This window comes from Fonsecaea nubica, assembly GCF_001646965.1.
Source record: "Fonsecaea nubica strain CBS 269.64 chromosome Unknown Scaff13, whole genome shotgun sequence".
In the NCBI taxonomy this organism is placed as follows: Eukaryota; Fungi; Ascomycota; class Eurotiomycetes; order Chaetothyriales; family Herpotrichiellaceae; genus Fonsecaea; species Fonsecaea nubica.
In genome coordinates, this window is record NW_019173686.1 from 429,892 (window position 1) to 447,063 (window position 17,172).

The 17,172-nt window shown below is 53.3% G+C and overlaps 6 protein-coding genes across 6 annotated transcripts; 2 read left to right on the forward strand and 4 right to left on the reverse strand.

The window, feature by feature from the left end:
• Positions 1-373: 373 nt before the first annotated feature.
• Positions 374-2,023, forward strand: AYO20_03013 (hypothetical protein; the record flags this gene model as incomplete). Its single annotated transcript, XM_022641317.1, has 1 exon — positions 374-2,023. The coding sequence occupies one exon, from the start codon at positions 374-376 to the stop codon at positions 2,021-2,023; it is 1,650 nt and encodes a 549-aa protein (XP_022502848.1).
• Positions 2,024-2,646: 623 nt separating this feature from the next.
• AYO20_03014 (hypothetical protein) lies at positions 2,647-3,128 on the forward strand (the record flags this gene model as incomplete). The annotated part of the gene is made up of 2 exons (XM_022641318.1): positions 2,647-2,709; positions 2,883-3,128. 2 exons carry the CDS (start codon positions 2,647-2,649, stop codon positions 3,126-3,128), a joined length of 309 nt encoding a protein of 102 aa, XP_022502849.1.
• An 843-nt stretch (positions 3,129-3,971) lies between these two features.
• AYO20_03015 (hypothetical protein) lies at positions 3,972-4,442 on the reverse strand (the record flags this gene model as incomplete). The annotated part of the gene is made up of 2 exons (XM_022641319.1): positions 3,972-4,231; positions 4,295-4,442. 2 exons carry the CDS (start codon positions 4,440-4,442, stop codon positions 3,972-3,974), a joined length of 408 nt encoding a protein of 135 aa, XP_022502850.1.
• Positions 4,443-6,867: 2,425 nt separating this feature from the next.
• Positions 6,868-8,532, reverse strand: AYO20_03016 (hypothetical protein; the record flags this gene model as incomplete). The annotated part of the gene is made up of 2 exons (XM_022641320.1): positions 6,868-7,101; positions 7,288-8,532. The coding sequence occupies 2 exons, from the start codon at positions 8,530-8,532 to the stop codon at positions 6,868-6,870; spliced, it is 1,479 nt and encodes a 492-aa protein (XP_022502851.1).
• Positions 8,533-8,892: 360 nt separating this feature from the next.
• Positions 8,893-14,985, reverse strand: AYO20_03017 (hypothetical protein; the record flags this gene model as incomplete). The annotated part of the gene is made up of 2 exons (XM_022641321.1): positions 8,893-9,311; positions 9,363-14,985. 2 exons carry the CDS (start codon positions 14,983-14,985, stop codon positions 8,893-8,895), a joined length of 6,042 nt encoding a protein of 2,013 aa, XP_022502852.1.
• A 501-nt stretch (positions 14,986-15,486) lies between these two features.
• Positions 15,487-17,172, reverse strand: AYO20_03018 (hypothetical protein; the record flags this gene model as incomplete). Its single annotated transcript, XM_022641322.1, has 5 exons — positions 15,487-15,921; positions 15,990-16,184; positions 16,244-16,304; positions 16,359-16,807; positions 16,864-17,172. 5 exons carry the CDS (start codon positions 17,170-17,172, stop codon positions 15,487-15,489), a joined length of 1,449 nt encoding a protein of 482 aa, XP_022502853.1.

Sequence of the window (17,172 nt, forward strand, 5' to 3'; positions counted from 1 at the left end):
CGAGACTCGATACTTTGACCATCATCGAAGACTACCTGCCGACAGCTCTGAGATGCTTACAACATGGTTCGGCCATTCATGTTAGGCCCGAGTGACCGGATATCGGGCCGTTACCGGTCATGAGAAGCACTCCACTATCTGGTTACAGCCAATAACAAATGACGATCGTCCTTGTGAATGAAGACTAATTTTAGCAAAGACTGAACCGTGACCGCCTTTTATTCCTGGTGAGCCTATATGATACATGTTGGTCGTATACAGAGACGCCTCTGACAAGATCTCCCTGGTTTTTGTCAGGCGATTGCGGCATGTGTGGTGAAGATTGTCCTGAGGCAAAGGGGGAGACAAGATCGAAGAGTTTCTCTTCGACAGGATGACTTCCCATGATGAGTCTGACGGACATGCGCGCAAGAGCGGGACACCCTTGCACGCGACAGCACAGGAAGTCCAACACATTGACTCTGATGCTGTTCAAATAGACGTTGTGGTGCCAAACAAACAACTCGAGTCCGAGACTGAAGTTACCACCAGCGTCGAACGGATCCCAACAAATGACAGACCGTATTCATCGTTCACAAGTCGACAAAAGGCCATCATTGTCCTGGTGGCCACTCTCGGAGGAAGTTTCAGCCCCTTCAGCACTTTCATCTACTTTCCTGCCATTGATACCATCAGCCACGCCCTGGGTGTGAGCGTCTCCGATGTCAATTTGACCATTACCACGTACATGATCTTCCAAGGCATCTCGCCATCCTTCACTTCGGCCATAGCGGACGACTATGGTCGCCGACCAGCATACATGATCGGATTCACCATTTACCTCTTTGCCAACCTCGGCCTGGCCCTTAACAAATCCTACGCGGGCCTCCTGGTTCTGAGATGTGTCCAAAGTGCTGGGAGTTCTGGCCTCGTGACCCTGATGCAGGGCACCATGGCAGACATTGTCACCAGCGCAGAGCGAGGCAAATATATTGCTATTACCAGCCTGGCTAGCATATTAGCACCGAGTCTGGCGCCCATTCTCGGCGGTGTACTGGCTCAGCATCTGGGATGGCATTCAGTCTTCTGGTTCTTGCTGATCCTAGGTGGGGTGTATTTCGTGCCACTGGCGCTCTTCTTTCCAGAGACCTGCAGATCGGTGGTTGGAGATGGCTCGATTGAACCGCCGAAGTGGAACAGATGCCTGACGAATTTGTCGAAACAGCAGAAGAAATCGGAGGGAGAAAGCGGATCCGAGAAAGGCACTCCTCCCGAAGACAAACCTGAGAAGGAGAAGCCCAGTTCGCGACGACGGAAATGGGATGTCTTTGGCTCCCTCACCATTGTCGGTGATCCGGAGACCACGATCTTGCTCTTGTACATGGGTATTATCTATGCCGGATTCTATATCGTCTCAACCAGTCTCACTGTCCAGTTTCACATCATCTACGGGCTGAGCAGCACTCTGCAAGGACTGCTCTTTATCCCGCAGGTGGTGGGCACGATCTTGGCGACGATAACCAATACGAGGCTCCTCGATAGAAACTTTAAGAGACACGCGCTCAAGGCTGGGCTGGAGGTTGACCGCAAGAAACAGGGCGACTTGATCAAGATGCCGATCGAGCAGGCCAGGCTGGAGATCGGAATGCCCTTTTTTGCCTTTGGGGCGGTCTTCATCGTCGTCTACGGATGGCTTTTGGAGAAGCGAGTCCACATTGCAGGACCGATTATCATGCTCGGCGCCATAGGGTACACCACGATGGTCGGGTTCAACACGATCAGCGTGTTGATCATTGACTTGCACCGGAAACGAGCAGCGACGGCCAGCGCAGCGTCGAATCTTGTCCGGTGCCTTTTGGGTGCCGGGGCGAGCGCTGTTGCTAATCCGATGATCGCGGCGATTGGGAACGGGTGGACTCACACGCTTGTTGGGTTGGTCGAGTTGGCCACACTGCCGCTCCTGATGGTGACGATGAGGGCGGGAATGAAATGGAGGGCGAAGAAGAGGGAGGATGGAGAGAAAGAGAGAGTAGAGACTGTATGATAGCTACATTTAGACTACTTATATACTGCGGAGCATATCCATCAGGGTATACCTCGTATAAAAGGCAGTCTATCTTTCCAAGAGGAGAGAATTGGCTCCATGCTATGTACCGTACCGAGTACAGACCTCGGACGGACAAGGCTGTAATCAAAGCATCCATCCAATCACCAAGCGCGAGGCTGGAACTCCACTTCACATGCGGACGACTACGAGGCTGCGCGAATGAAAGCTTCGGCCAAAAACTGGGGACATTTATTGAGCATGGTCATGCCACTCGTCCTCCACCTTGAGCTGCCACACTCTCACTCAATCGATCAATCAGCCACTGACTCATTACCACTCTCATCCTACCTACCTACCTCCTTCCCTCCCTCCACCTCTCACTGTCTCTCCGTCTCCGTCTGAATCGACAACGTCGCAGCTGAAGCTTCGCTCATCCTCGCCTCCTCGTCCTCCGCCGCCGCAACGATTTCCTCAGCCAGGTGCATTCATTGACTCCTACACTCACACCACACACCACACGCACGCACACACACACATACACACACACCGGTTCCGGGAGAAGAAGGAGAAATAAAAACCAAAAACCTGCATGCCCACGAACCTTTTGTAGCGGTGTGACGATGGCGACGGTTCGCAAATTCCTCGAGCGCACGCTGCGCGGGACGAATCTGGAAATCTTCAAGGTATTTGTTCCCCGTGCTATGCCTAGTACATACATACCTACCCTACCTGTCCACGTTTGAATCTCGTTCCTCTACCTATATTATCACTCACGCCAATCTCACTTTCACCATCCCCATGTCCCTCCTGGTATTGCCAACGTCAATGTCAACGTTAATGTGTGTGTCCGTGACAGTTCGGACTCTACCTCTCCTTCCCCATCGGGTACATGTACTACTTTGGCACGAACCTGGAGAATCGCTTCGCCGTGCCGGGCTTCTGGCCCACGCAGGACCAGTCGCACAAGATCCCCTACGACAAGGACGAGATCCGCGCAGAGATTGAAAGGCATCGCGAGCGGCTGCGGCAAACGCGCCAGAGCGATCAAAACCAGGGCCAGGGCCAGAGCCAGAGCCAGAGCCAGGAGTCGCAGCAACAATAACGCAAGGGGGGCGCTAGGATAGCAGGTCAAGAGATGGCTTTTTACCCGACAGACAAACAGAGGGACAGAGGGACGGGAATCGAAGTGAGGCGAACGCGTCAAGCGACTTGACGACGAGCATAAAGAGCAAGAGATGGTCGTCTGAAATATATTGGGCTTCGCTTCGCTTCGATGTCCCGTCCCGTCCTGTCGCGGCACCCATCAGCTGCAGCCAGAAGAAGCAGAAGCCAGCCTGCACAGGGTATCTACAGCTCCATTCCGCATTCTACAACGATTACATGCATGGCGTCGGCGCATCACCCCTGGGCAAGGGGGGAGAGTCAGAGGGGAGAGGGGGAAAAGGGCTCTGCCTCCCTCGCTTTCTTCATTCATGGGAGACCTCATGCATGGGGAACTGTTCCCTTGTACAATAACTACATACATTTATACGTCCTTGCGGTGGTTATCCTCCCACGAGGCCAAAAGTTCGAGCGAGGTACATGCACATATGGACCAGTTGGCGGCGGAATTATGGCCATCTTGAAAGACTGGCAGGACAGCTATACAAGGCAATGGTGTTGCGGTTGATTAAAAGTCTGTATCTATATCAATACATGGAAGCAGTCCACTCAATCTAAAACACGCTTCACAAAGGTTCGAACCGGCAAAATCCAGGGCGCTCGCGGCCGCATGTCTGGAACAATCAGCGCGTGGACGCCATATCAAGATTGTTTCCCGTTAATGACAATATCTGGCAGCGATGCGCCGCGTACATTACAAATTTTCTCTCTGAGTGCCCCGTTCTGAACGCCATTACCATGTGTACTGCTCCAATTAAAGCACATAGGGGGTATCATCAAACAGTCAAAGTTCCCTCAAGGTTTCCCGGGCTGCTTCCACCGCACGCAAGGTTGGAGTCACCACCGACTCTATGGCTCCTGAAGCAACGCGCAAGCCATCTGCCGTGAGAGCAGCTGCTTCCTGTGACAGGTTTGTTGACGACTTGTAGGCGAATTCACCGGAAATATAGTAGCAGATACGGTGGTAAATGATGACGAGGTGGTTTGGGAGGTAGAGCGTTGCAGCCGTCACGAGTAGCGAGACCAGCAGGAACAGGATCAAGTCTGGACAAAATGAAGTCAGAGATCTGAGCGAGCAAACGGAGAGAAGTAGAGCAGGAAACATACTGAAAATGCACTTTTCCGTCGGGGTGAGCATGTAGAGCGAGAAAGTGACTTCATATTGGTATTTCTTCAACTGCACCCAGTGCAAGAAGGACGACATCTGCGATCTCTTACCCTCCTTTGCGACTTTGGCATAGTCGGTGACAGGCATGGTAAAGGCAAAAAGAGGCATCGGCATGAGGCTCGAGCAGGACAGTCACAGGGGATTGAGGATCGCGACTTGCGGTGGTCGAGGATATATGAGGTTCCGAGTGTTTCTTCGGGCGGGTAAGTTGAACGGAGAGTCTGAAAGCCCGAGGGGAGGTAACAGTTGATCCAATGAGGACAAGGGTCTCTATTGGAAAAGGTCGTGGTAGGTAATGAGGAACGAGCGCGGCGAATGGTAAACGAGGGTGAGGGTGAAGGGCAAAGTTGGCGGTGGGCGAAAAAAAGGAGGCTCGGCCCAAAACTCAGCAACGCATGACGCTGAGTGAGAAAAAGGGCTAGGGCGAGAGAGGTAGCAGAGGCGTGGTTGTCAAGGGTGCAGGAGGTATTGGATAGAGGCAAAGCGAGTGAAGAAGCGAGCGAAAAGGAATTTCTCTAGAAGTTGAAGGGGGAGATTTCGGTGTCGTGAGGTGCGAAGGAGCGAAGAGGAACCCCGTTGGATCGAAAGATTTCTGTGCAAGTGACGCCAACGATCGCGCCTTTGTTTGGCGGGCTGAGGCGCCTTACAAGCAATAAGAAGAATTAACGCGCTGAGTAGATGCGAAAGGGGGAGGGGAGTGGGGGTGGTTTACCAGTAAAGTTTAGGTACGAGTACAAGGTGCAAAGGTAGCTTTAGGATCGCGAGATAAAAGAGGGACCTTGTGAGTGGATGGCACAGGGGGGTTTCCCCGTGGCGTGAGCATGGATTCACGGCTACGAGTACGATTAGTTAAGAACAGTTAGGTGGGTGAGCGGGTGGGTGATTAGCTAGGCACACTAAAGAATGTAATAGGCGGCGGGGAGGCGCTCATGGCACCTGGAAATTCGGTGCTCTGGAGTCTGGACTCTAGGCTTTGGAGGGTAGGTAAGCCTATTCTTCTTAGCCTCCTTGGCCTCGTTAGGTAATTTCGTCCCCTAGTCATCACTTTAACCCCCGTGCCCCCCTCGCAAGTACTGGCAACTACACGGGGTCAGGAAAGGTACGCCCAGTATGTACATATCTCTATACCAACCACATCGTAGCATGCACCGATCCATTTTGCACCATGTATACCAAGTCCACTGCATAGTCTGGTCACATCTTCTTACTCTCGTACAAGCTCTAGCTTCTTGTCCTGAATATCTTCGCCCCATCCTCCACGATCTCATCTCACGTCTCACAGTTCGGCACGGAGACGATTTTTTTCCTCGACGACCGTCGGTGACAGGCTCTTTCCACCGCACCTCATAAGGACAAGGACAGACACCGAGTCCGTGCCGGGGTCATCTTTGTGCATACTTGGCATGAAATGCCCTCTGGCGGCTCGGAGCGGGAGTCATCATAGTACCTAGGTAATCTCAATCTCGTTCTCATTTGCTTGATTACTCGAAGCTTTTCAGGCATCAGCATTGCAAAACCCCCTCTGGGTGCCCCTTCTACTGCGGGCTGGCTTGCCTGAACAACACCATGATGCAACAAAAGGAGGTCGACTCGACAGAGGTGTGTAAGTCCATTTTGCACTGCCTCGCTGACTGATTGATCCACCACCTCTAAAATTTATCCGGCCGTGTCCGGCTATCTGGGTCTCGGGTTCATCGATGAATGTGGTAAGGGGTGTTAGTTTGTGCTTGTGGGGAGAGGACGGTGCGTGAGTATTGAGAACTCCCATCTCTGAAACGGCATGGTCCTTGCGTGGTTTTGTTAGTTCTAGCTTGAGGACGGCACAACCATGAAGGAGTCGACGCCGGGACCAAAAGCCCAACCAACTTGTCGTGCTTCAAGGCTCTCATGGTGAACGCGTGCCACATGCACAATCGAGTTGCTCGTCATTCAACGGTGAACTAAGAATTGGGCCTAAGTGGCTGGAACGTGAGACAATCTCACAGCCTTACATCCAAGTTTCCAGCCTTGTCCGAAGAAGGCTGAAAAGGAGACATTAACCCCTTTTTTTTCCATATCTTCAGGCCTGCGGCCCACCAAATCCCCCGACGCCCGAGTGATTCGGTCTCCATCTACTGCGTACATACCTGGACCATCGCTCAGCTGAGAACAGAACGAAAGGCCCACGGGAATGGCTCCGCCGGAAGCAGTGAGATGCATATGGGAGCTCCTTCTAGCAAAGACCGTCGAATACCGCGACTACTTCTCTTGAGGTAGGAAGTGAATCCACAGTGATATCGTTTGTTTTGTTAGGTCGTGACAATGTTCTGTGCTCTATCCATGCATCTATCTATGTCTTTTTCCTCCAGACTCTACTCAAAAAAGTCCAGCCCCATGCACGTGGCTTCTCTACTACTCTAGTTCCCCAAAGATCGCTCATACTCGGGGAGAAAGAAGGGGGAAAAGAGCCAGCTGCGAAAAGAAGAGCGTTGAAGCTTCTCCTACCGCAGTCTGCTCTTGCTCAATTGAATCATCAAGCCTTGCCATCCGAGAACTGCACGACGGCCCACTTCCCACTCCACGCCCACTTCCTCGCTCCGGAATCGCCGCCGCCGCCCTCGGTCGCGCGGATCTCTTCGTCCTTGCCTTCAGGCAACCCGACCACGACGTCGGCCTTGCATGTCCGCAGCGCGAGCACTCTGAGGCCCGACGACGGACCGAGTGGGCCGATGGCTTCCGTGAAGGGCGTGGTGGCGGGCCAGGCAGCCTATAGCGTCGTAGACGTTTCGCGTTAGTTTACGAGGTGCTCTCTTTGCGACTCTGTGCCGTGCGTGGGCAAGTAGTAAAAAGGGGGGTGTGGATTGGGGGGTTTATGTCAAGTCCCAAGCGGGAAATAGGAAGTAAAGGGGACAATTGAAGGTGAGAAAGGGGGAAAGGGAAAAGGGAAACATACATCTCCAGTCAACTTTCTGTAATTCAAATCTCCCTTGAAAATCACCAGTTCGCTCTCCTTGAGATCCTCGACCAAACTCGGCGCCACGTGCGGCATGCGCCAGAAGCTGCCCGCGTGGGTCCAGAACCGGTTCGGCCGGAGGATCAATCTGCCCTCGCTGTGCAGGTCGCTCCAGTCGTCGAAGAGGAATTTGATGTTGGCAGCCTCTTCGTCGGACAGTGGCGCCGGCGATGATACGCCGGTACCGTGGCTGTGGTTGTGGTTGTTGTCGATCTTCTCGTAAAACGCTTTCGGGTCCGCCATGGCTTGCAGCAGGGCTTGGAAGTCCTTGGGCACGACGTCGCTGACGAACCACGGAATGTCCTTGGGGTGCAGGACGACCTCGGTCGCCAGGCCCGTGGCCAGCAGGTACCCCGCCAGCACGAGGTCGACGAAGAGCTCGAAGCCCGCGTTGTCCAGCACGATGTCGACGCGACGCTGGGCCTTGCCGGCGCGGTGGGCGGCGTTGAGCACCTGAAACGCCCGGCCCAGGTCGTTGACCAGGATGTTCTTCTCCGACTCCTTGCGCGCGCTGCTGCCCTGCAGCTTCTGGATGTCCTCGTACGTCAGGCTGGTGAGCAGGGACAGGTCGGTCGCGTTCCCCCACAGGCAGATCTCGGCCATCTCGACGAACAGCAGCTTCTCGGCCTCGTCGATCTGCTGGGGGTCCGTCACCCCCTCGGCGACGGGCGCCTGGGCCTTGGACGACCGGATCTGCGTCATGATCCCGCGGTACTCGGCCGCCAGCTCCAGCACCGCCGGCCGCGACGATTTGAACGTCTCCATCTTCTGCCGCTGGAACGGGTCGTAGTGCCGCCAGAACTTGGTCTTGGCCGTCGAGAACAGCGTCGCCATCCGCCGGTACAGGTAGCATTCCGAGAACAGCCACTCAACATTGTGCCACGTCGGCGGTCCCCGCGCCGCCAGCTCCTGGTTGTATCCCTCAACGTCCGGGAACCCGTCGTCGGGGATTGGTGACAAAGTCCGATTATGTTGCAGCTCGTACTTCAACGACCCTAGTGTTGAGATGATGGATTTACCCTCGGCCAAGGCATCTTTTTCCGAGTCTGCCAGCTGAGAGACGGTCCGGTGCACATCGTCTATGGCGCCTGTGACTATGGCCGGCCATCGCTCCCGTGCAGATTTGTGAGCAAAGGACGTGGGGTCGGACGTCTGGTAGGTTGGGACTTTGGGATCGTACTCCATTGAGCCGTCTTAGGCAGAGACACACTGTCAGAATCACGAGTGAAGCCCTGTTTCCCTTTTGCCTTCTATGCGAGCAAAGATCTGGGGCAGAGTCTGGGTGATATAGAATTGATGAACTTGGCCATGGCACAGATTTAAGTTTTGGTTGAGCGAGCCTCGCCCAAACTTGCCGCATGCGGTAATGCCAAGCACCAATAATATTACGAGGTTGCGCATCGACGAGGCTGAGGCTCTTACACTGACGACAAACGCTCTGTATAGAAGGGAACTCGACGTGGTCATATATCACGAGGGCGAATATCCCACGACTAGTCTCGCCATCTTTTTCTATATATTTATTTACCGTATGTTATCTCAGCCTCATCCAAAATCCATGCGTAGTTCAATTGCCGGCTTCGCTTGCACATTGTCTTCCGAAGTCGCCTCCTGTTTTTGGCCAACTCCAGCGGCACGCAGTAGGTTTTCCAAATCTGAACGCTGTTCATCGTCCAATAAACCGACCGTCATTTTGAACGCTAGCTGATCAGTCGCCACCAACTCGAGCAGTCTTGCTGCGCTCTCTCTCCGCACAGCGTCCGAGCTACTGCCTTTGGGGATCTGTTTAGCACGAAGCAGGATCAACGGCACCAATATGGGCATGGCAGCAAATCGCCCAGGAATTTTGATAGACGCCACGGCCGCCACCAGAGCTTGTGTCAATGCTGTCTTGACATTCTCTGGATCCTCTGCTTCCGGGTCGCTCACGAATGGTACCAGCCGCGACCATAGGATTCTCCCAACTGCATCATCGCAAGGTGTTTTCGGATTCGTGACAAGCAGCGACCGCATACAGCCAGCCGCGATTTTGGCAAGACCCACGTCTTGGAGGCAATCGAGCAGCTCTGAGAGTGATTTTGTGATAAGCTCGTCGTTGGCTGGAATGACCGAGCTGGCCGTGGTGAGCAATATGGTCATGGAGAGCAGAGTATTCTTGGCACAAGTGATCGCATACTCGTTCTCTCGTCGCTGGGCCACAGCCAAGATTGACAGCATGCGGTACAGGCAGCCGCGGATGAGCCTCGAGTTGACTTCATCGGAGCCGGACTGAACAACGTCCTGCAAGAAGGCTTTAAAGATAGGCATGATCTGGGGGAGCACCTCATCCTGACACACGCCAGTCGCAAGAAGGGTACAATAACTGTGGATGATACAGGCATGGAGATCCGCCCGAATGATGGCGGGAAAGATTGAAGCCACATCCACCAGCGCCTGGAAGCAGAGTTGCACGAGGGCAATGCCATCGTCCCCAAGTTTTCGAAAGGCAGGGCCAGGCGGATCTTCGAGGGTCGGTATGAGACCTGTCAAAACTAGAATGATGATTCTTGTCAGTTCAAAGAGCTGTTCAATGTCGTCTGAGAGCTTTTCATCCCGATCTTGGGTCTTCGCTGCGACGTGATCCAATGACAAATTCCGGGCTATTTCAACGAGGACGCTCTGTGTCTCCCGCGTACTCGTGAGAGCAAGTCGGTCCAGGGTATCCGTGGTTTCATTGAACACTGCCTCCTCGTAGATTGCATTGCCACACACTTCAGGAGTCAGGATCTTTCTGAGAGCCTGCAGGATTGATAGCGCCTGCGAAGGATCTTCCCTCGCCTGTGTCACCAGGGCTTCAAAGGCGAGCCCAAAAAGGATGAAAAAGAACGCCACGGGTTCCTCACGGAAGCTCATGTCTCTTCCAGGGGCGGCAGCTTCGTCTGCGGGGCCGTCGACTGCGTAGTTGCGTTTGTTATCGAGTGCGTCAAACACAGACTCACTGTCCTTTTCTACAAGTACAGCAATGGCATCCACAATGCTCAGCCAATTCTTCTGATAAAACTTCAAGCGAACTTCTCGATTGAAGGAAGCGTATCGTTCGTCCAAATTACCGCCCGCAACCTCGCCTCCGAGCGTATCCGAAATTTCTGGCTCAAAGCGTAAGCCAGCAAACTCTTGTAGCGATGTCAGCCAAAGTGGCGCAAGTTTGGGAATGTATGGCTGCAGGATTTCTTCCAGAAACGGTTGCTCGGAACTTGCAAGTTGCAGCTGTGCCCAGCCAGACAAGATGCCCATCTTAAGCATAGCCTGTGCATTTGGGCTAAGGTTTTTCAGATCGCCAATTGCTGGTTCGGGGACAGGTTGAGTCAGGTTGTCGACCCCCATGGCAAGAACCTTGAAAATACGGCCCATACGTTCCGCGTTGGTCACTATCCCTGTGGCAACAAAGGTAGCGCAAACGCCAATGGCCTCGGCAGCTAGTTCTGGAGACGAGTCCGCAGCGAATGCTGGCGTTAGAGCTGAGCTGATTTGGGCTTGGTACTGCTCAAGCAGGGACGCCTCCAAGAAATCAGGATCCGGAGTCTTGCCAAAAAGCTTGAGGATCTGATCAATGATTCGAAGACCCCAGACGCGAAGCTCGACCACGTTGGCAGTCGAAGCCGAAAAGGCAACGCGAATCACATCCGCAATCTTGCTCTGCAGCACTTCTTCCGCCGAAATGACTCGATCTGGCGACATAGCTGCTTGGATGATGTCCATTGATTCGCTGAGCAGTCGCATAGCAAAGTCTCTTGTCTGCCAGCGGAGAAACTCTTGACCTTCTGGTGCAGCGTCGGGCGCGTCACCTTGCGCGGCGGCCGCTGCAGCGGCAAAGCCGGCGACTTCTTCATCTGCCAGGTCTGGCATGGCCGTCTTTGCTGTAGCGACGCGGGATGGTGCCGAAGCCTTTGTTCTTGTCCTGGAAAGTATGCTCTGACATTTGTCGATCCATGCGGCTGTGTCAACGAGGATGGTCTGCTGCATCCAATTCTGTAGCATTCCCTGCAAGGACTTGTTTTCCGGGTTGTCGTCCAGACGCGCCCACAGATCATCGCCCAGCTTAGAAGTCGCTACGCGCGCGACTTCGGAGGAATTTCTCTTCATCAATTCCCCAAGACCTTTTATAGCAGCGGACTGGAGGAGGTCCTCGTCAGACGAAATATTCGCTTGCAAATCTAGGACGTATTTAGCAAATTGAAGATGCGCCGGCGCATACATGCAGAGATGGCGAAGGCATTGGTAACTTGCACTCCTCAATCGTGCCGAAGGCTCTTTTTGCAGGTAGCCAATCAGTACCAAGATCAAATTGCGCGCCTTGGAAACATCTTGCAAGTCAGGCCCCAAGACGTTGATGATGCTGTCAACACATTGAGCAAGTGCCAGAGGCGTGAAAAGCTCAAGCTCCAGATTAGATGTCGCCACAGATACAGCTTCCTCGTTGTGAGTGTCACTTGAGTATAGTTGAGCAAGCAGTCCCAAAGTGCTCGTCGCGTACGTGGAAAACGCCAGCCCAGCAGACTCCGCAACCAGAAGCAGTCCTTTGAGAGCCCAGTAATGAACGATCGTGTGACTGTCACTGCATAATGATAGGAGGACCCCGACGATAGACTTGATGTGAAGGCTGGCTGCCATGGCGCCTACTTCTGAGTGAATATATCCGAGCGCAAGAGCACAACCAGCCCGAGCGCTCGGATCGCGATTCGCCACAATTGTGTCGATGAGGACTTTGACCTCCCGGTTAGTGAACTGGGTCCCTGCGAGATTGCATATGCGGCCTATAGCACGAGCAGCTATGTGTCGTAGGATGGGATCGGAGTTGCACAGGTATCGGTCCAAAAGTTCAGTGATGACTTGTCCCACTGCCCCGACATGCATTTTCCCAGAGTTGTATGGGGTTTCGTTATTCGCAACTGCGAGCGCGCATAGGAACGCGAGGGCGGTATTGATTTGCATCGCTGCCTTCCTGCCGGGTTCACGTTGCAGAGGCTGCGAGACAGCGGTAATTAGCTGCTCCACGGTACTCTCTTGAATTCGGGGAGATTGAAGAGGCAACGATATAGCGAAGAGCTTGATTGCCAGATTCACACAAGATGTCGCGGGCGAGCTTATCTCAGCCTCGTCGAGTCGATTATCTGGCCTTGAGAGTAAGGCGGGATCGTGTTCAACCGCTGGCAAGGCAGGACACCGGACTAGGATATCTGGTACAGAAATCTCTTGTTCGGTGTACGTGTCAGTGCTCGGTTCATTATGATTCTCAAACGGCAGGTAGGTATCGAAACTGTCTGCCAGGTTGCTAACGCCAAAGCTCCAGTTGTCTTCTGTGGCCCACAGGCCCTCGAAGTTGCTTGCAGTATTTGCCAGTGATGCTTCTAAGCTTTTCAAGACTGGCCGTTCTGGATCGGTGAACGTCCTCATCGTAAGACCTATCAAATCCGAATGAGACACAACATCGCCTTGGTCAAGGTGCTTCAAGCTGACTAGGGAAATGAAGCTTTGCAGTACACGTCGGCGGAGCAATATGGCGAAATCCTGTAGCTGAAGGGTCGGTACCAATCGGTGAGACACATCCTCTGACTCCCGCGCAGGTGGTAAGCTGTCGAGGAAAAGGATAGTATTGTGCAGCATGGCTGAAATTCGCTTCGACCCATCTGTCGTGACCAGACCGCTGCAAGAGGAGAGAAACATGAGCAGAGCACTCAGAGCACATTCGCGAACATGGGATAAAAAGCTCAGCTCCAAATGACCTCTTTTTGCGGCATTTTCGTGGGTCAACGGAGGAGGCAAAGCATTTCGCCAGAGCAACATGAGTTGGTTCATGTGAACTTTTACAAAGCTTGGTCCCAAGCTCATCAGTCCCCCAATCAAGGTCCATGCGACCTGCACCTGCATAGCTGAAAGCCGCAGTTCGGCGGCTGCACTTGACTTCAATAGGTCGGTTGCAAAGGTGAAGATGGCAGAATACGTCTGGACGGAGCCATATAGGGGTCTTTGGCGTGCACAACTTACAGCAACTGCTATGGCTGCTGCAAATCCAATTGCTTTTCGGTGCGGTTGTTTGGCCTCTGACGGCTGAAACTCCTTTTGTAAGTGTGACATGGCATGCTCGATAGTGCGCATGAGCTGATTCGGGCACGCAAGAATGAAAGCCCTGAAGCATTGAGCGGCATGGCTTTGTACCGTGTGGTTCGGGTGCTGAATGACCTGAAAAAGGGCTTCTCTGCATGAATCTTGGAATACGCTGGCAGCTGGTCCTAGGCGCAACAACAAGTCTGTCAAAGTACCCAAGGCGCCAGCAAGAATCCGCTTTGACGGTTCGCGTCTTTCCGGCAGCACTTGAGGGTAGTTCTTGATAACATCATTAATCAGGTACCGCGCCGCGTTGACTTGGGCGTTCTCCGTCAACAGGACCGTAACATCGGCAAGGATCCACTGGACCAGTTTTCGGGTGAGGAGCAATCGATGGCGGTTGAATGATATGGTTGGGTGGTTCAAGAGGTCCGCATATGTATGAACAGCTATCGAGGCATAATTCTCCTCCAACGTTTTCCGAGGCAGTAAATGGAGGAGATATTTGTAACAGATGGCAATGCCTGCACGAGATCTGTTCGTTGTTGACGCACGGCAATACTGCTGCGACAAAACACGAAGAACTTCGTCCAAAGAAAGTGTCAGCCGCATAGACGCTTTCACCTGTCCCGGCGAAGGTGAGCCGGGCCGTTCAGCCTCGACTTCCTCGTCTAGGTCGTCTCCCGGTTTCTTGGACCGTTTCGGTTTCCGCAAAACCGGCACCTCGGCGGAGCCGTGCGAAGAATATGCTTGATTCAGCGCAGCCGCCATGGCGGCGGCGGCGGCATGCCTCACGGATGGCGCAGAACTGTCAAATGCTTTCCAAAATGTTGTCTTGAGGCTGTCAAAGTCATTCGAGTTGTTGAAATAGCTGGTTTCACTGACTAGGCTGCGGAGACATGAACACGCACACCTCTGGACAAAGGTCGATTTGTCACTTGTTGCAGCGTGTCGCGCTTGTTTCCAGATATCCCGCGCAACATGCTCATCCAGACTTCGCTTGATTCCAATGATCAGTCCGCCGAGGGCTCGGAACACGCACCCTCTGACTCCGGCATGGGAAGATTTCAAGAGTTTTAGTATTGTAGCAACCGTAAGCCCCGAGAGACTAACAGCACTGTCTCCCGCGGCGCGAAAGAGGGCTCCCAGACAAACCACGGCCGCATGTTTGGATCCCAACTCCTTATCCGTTTTTCCTGCGTTCAAGATCGCCAAAAGATCGTTAATCGTCTCGTAGAGTAGACTGTGGCTGCCGCGACTGAAGACATCTGCTAGGATTCTTCCGAGGCCATTTCGAATCACGCGGGACGGGATTGGAGAACCGAGTCCAATGATCTTGATGACTTCCTTCTTGATCGAAGCTTGATAGGGGGGTAAAGCCTCTGCCGACAACTGTTCGACATGGCGCTGAAAGTCGGAGACAAAGGTTAACAGGTATAGGTCTTGCTGCTCGGTCGGGAGGGCGTGAAGCTTCGAGACATCGAGTTCAAGGTTGGAGGTGCCATTGACCGCAGGCGCAGTTTGCGGCGCGAGAGCGGCAGAAGTTGTCGCCATTTGTCAAGGGTTTGAAAGATGCGAACGCCCTCGATGGACGAACGCTACGATGACCACTCAGTAACATGTATGCAAAGCACGAAGAACGCTCAAAGTCTCTGTTGGCCGTGCTCCAGAACTTCAGCCTGCCAACTGCATGTCTGTCCTGAAGCCATTTACGTGCCCAATCCGTCGCGCGATTATTATTTTGCGCTAGAGTGGCCGAATGCACCGCCGTAGACTTGGCAATATCCCTGCGGCGGCGGAGTATTTCGTGGTAGTGGCAAAATTGATCACCGAGTTGAGAAGACGAATGGGTTCCTCTACAATCTTTACCATTCACTTCATATCGAGCACATGAACAATGTATTCACATGAAATTCATACCGTTTGTAGTCTGGAGATTGAACCACGCAAATCTTGTCTTATAGTTTGATGCCATATCCGAGTCATCGGCTACAAGCTATTTCTTTGACGAGGATCGATGTTGCAACATGTTCAGTTATTGTCCTAGCTGCAAGTTTATGAGGTGGTCTTCTTCAAGTACAGGCTCTGAACGTTGCAGTACGCCTTGAGACCAGCAAGACTCCATTCGAAACCGAGACCGCTCTCCTTGTGGCCACCAAAAGGCGCGTTGGGGTCGACCTCAAGATGGGTATTAACCCAGACGCTACCAGCATCAATCTGTCGGGCGATGCGAGTGGCTTGATCCAAGTCGTTAGACCACACCGAAGCACCGAGGCCCATCTTGGTATTGTTGGCGCGAGCAATGACATCGTCTTCGTCAGACCAGGTCATCAGCGGGACAATGGGGCCGAATGGTTCCTCGGTGGCGATTCTGGAGTCATCCGCGGGCTTGTCGATGATGGTAGGCGTGATGAAGTAACCGGGTTTGTCCTCGTTCTTCCCACCAACTGCGACGTTCCACTTCTCCTTTTCAATGTCGCTGAAGAAGGTCTATTCAAGACGTTAGAGAAAGAGGGTACAACGACAGGTGAATTGTCCACGCCCGGCACAAAACATACCTTGACTTTTTCGTATTGCATCTTGTTCTGAATGGGTCCAAGGAAGACTCCCTCCTCGGTACCGTCACCAACCTTTAGTTGCTTGGTGAACGCAACCATGGCATCCCTGAACTGGTCGTGGATATCCTCGTGAACATAAATGCGCTTGATGGCCAAGCAAATCTGGCCCGAGTTGAGGAAGGCAAGGGTAGCAATCTGTCGGCAGTGTTAGCGACTGGCCCTTGGAAGGAGATGAGGTCAAAACTGGGTCATACCTTTTGGGCAACGGCGTTGATATCAACATCCTTGCAGACGATGGCCGGATCTTTACCACCCCTAGAAATGTGAGTCAGCCCCAGGGCACACAGATGCGTGAAGTTTCACACTTACAGTTCCAAAGTCACTCGCTTCAAGGTCTTGGCTGCGCTCTCCATAACCTTCTTTCCAGTAAATGTCGAGCCAGTAAAGCTGATCTTGTCGGGGCCAGGATGGCTCGTAAGCCAGGGTCCCAGGTTGTCATCACCGCTCAGGACTTGGAGGACACCAGGAGGGAAGAATTGTTGGCCGAGTTCGCCGAGCTTCAAGTCGCAGTATGGGGTGAAGGGCGATGGCTTGATGATGATGGGGTTGCCAGTCAGGAGTGAGGGAGCAATCTTGCCGCAGGCGAGATGGACGGGGAAGTTCCACGGTACGATGCCCACGGCGACTCCGAGAGGTGTATAGCGGACAATGATCTTCTTCTCGTCGTTCTCTTCCACCACCTCCTCCTTCAGTTCGAGATTGGACAGGGCTCGGAGCCAGTGGACACCGGTCTGGATCTCGCCAACGGCGAATTGAAGCTGTGGTTCATGGCACTTAGTATTCGGAACGCTCGACCATGCCGGGGAACTCTTACTGGCTTTCCTTGCTCTTGGGTCAGGAGCCTTCCAAAGTCATTGGAGTACTTGTCCAGGGCATCGGCGAAGGCCAGGACAGCCTCTTTTCGCTTCTCGAAAGGAGTCTTGGACCAGGTCTTGAATGCTTCCTTGGCAGCAGCTACAGCATCATCGACATCCTTCTGGGTCGAGACGGGCACTTCTGGATTGGGCTTGCCAGTCGCGGGGTTGATGCCGTGTCTGGTTTGCTCCGTGGTGGTCGATTTGCCATTGATGGTGTTGTAAAAGCCGTTGAACACGTCAAAGCCTGGACCTGAGATCGAACCCAT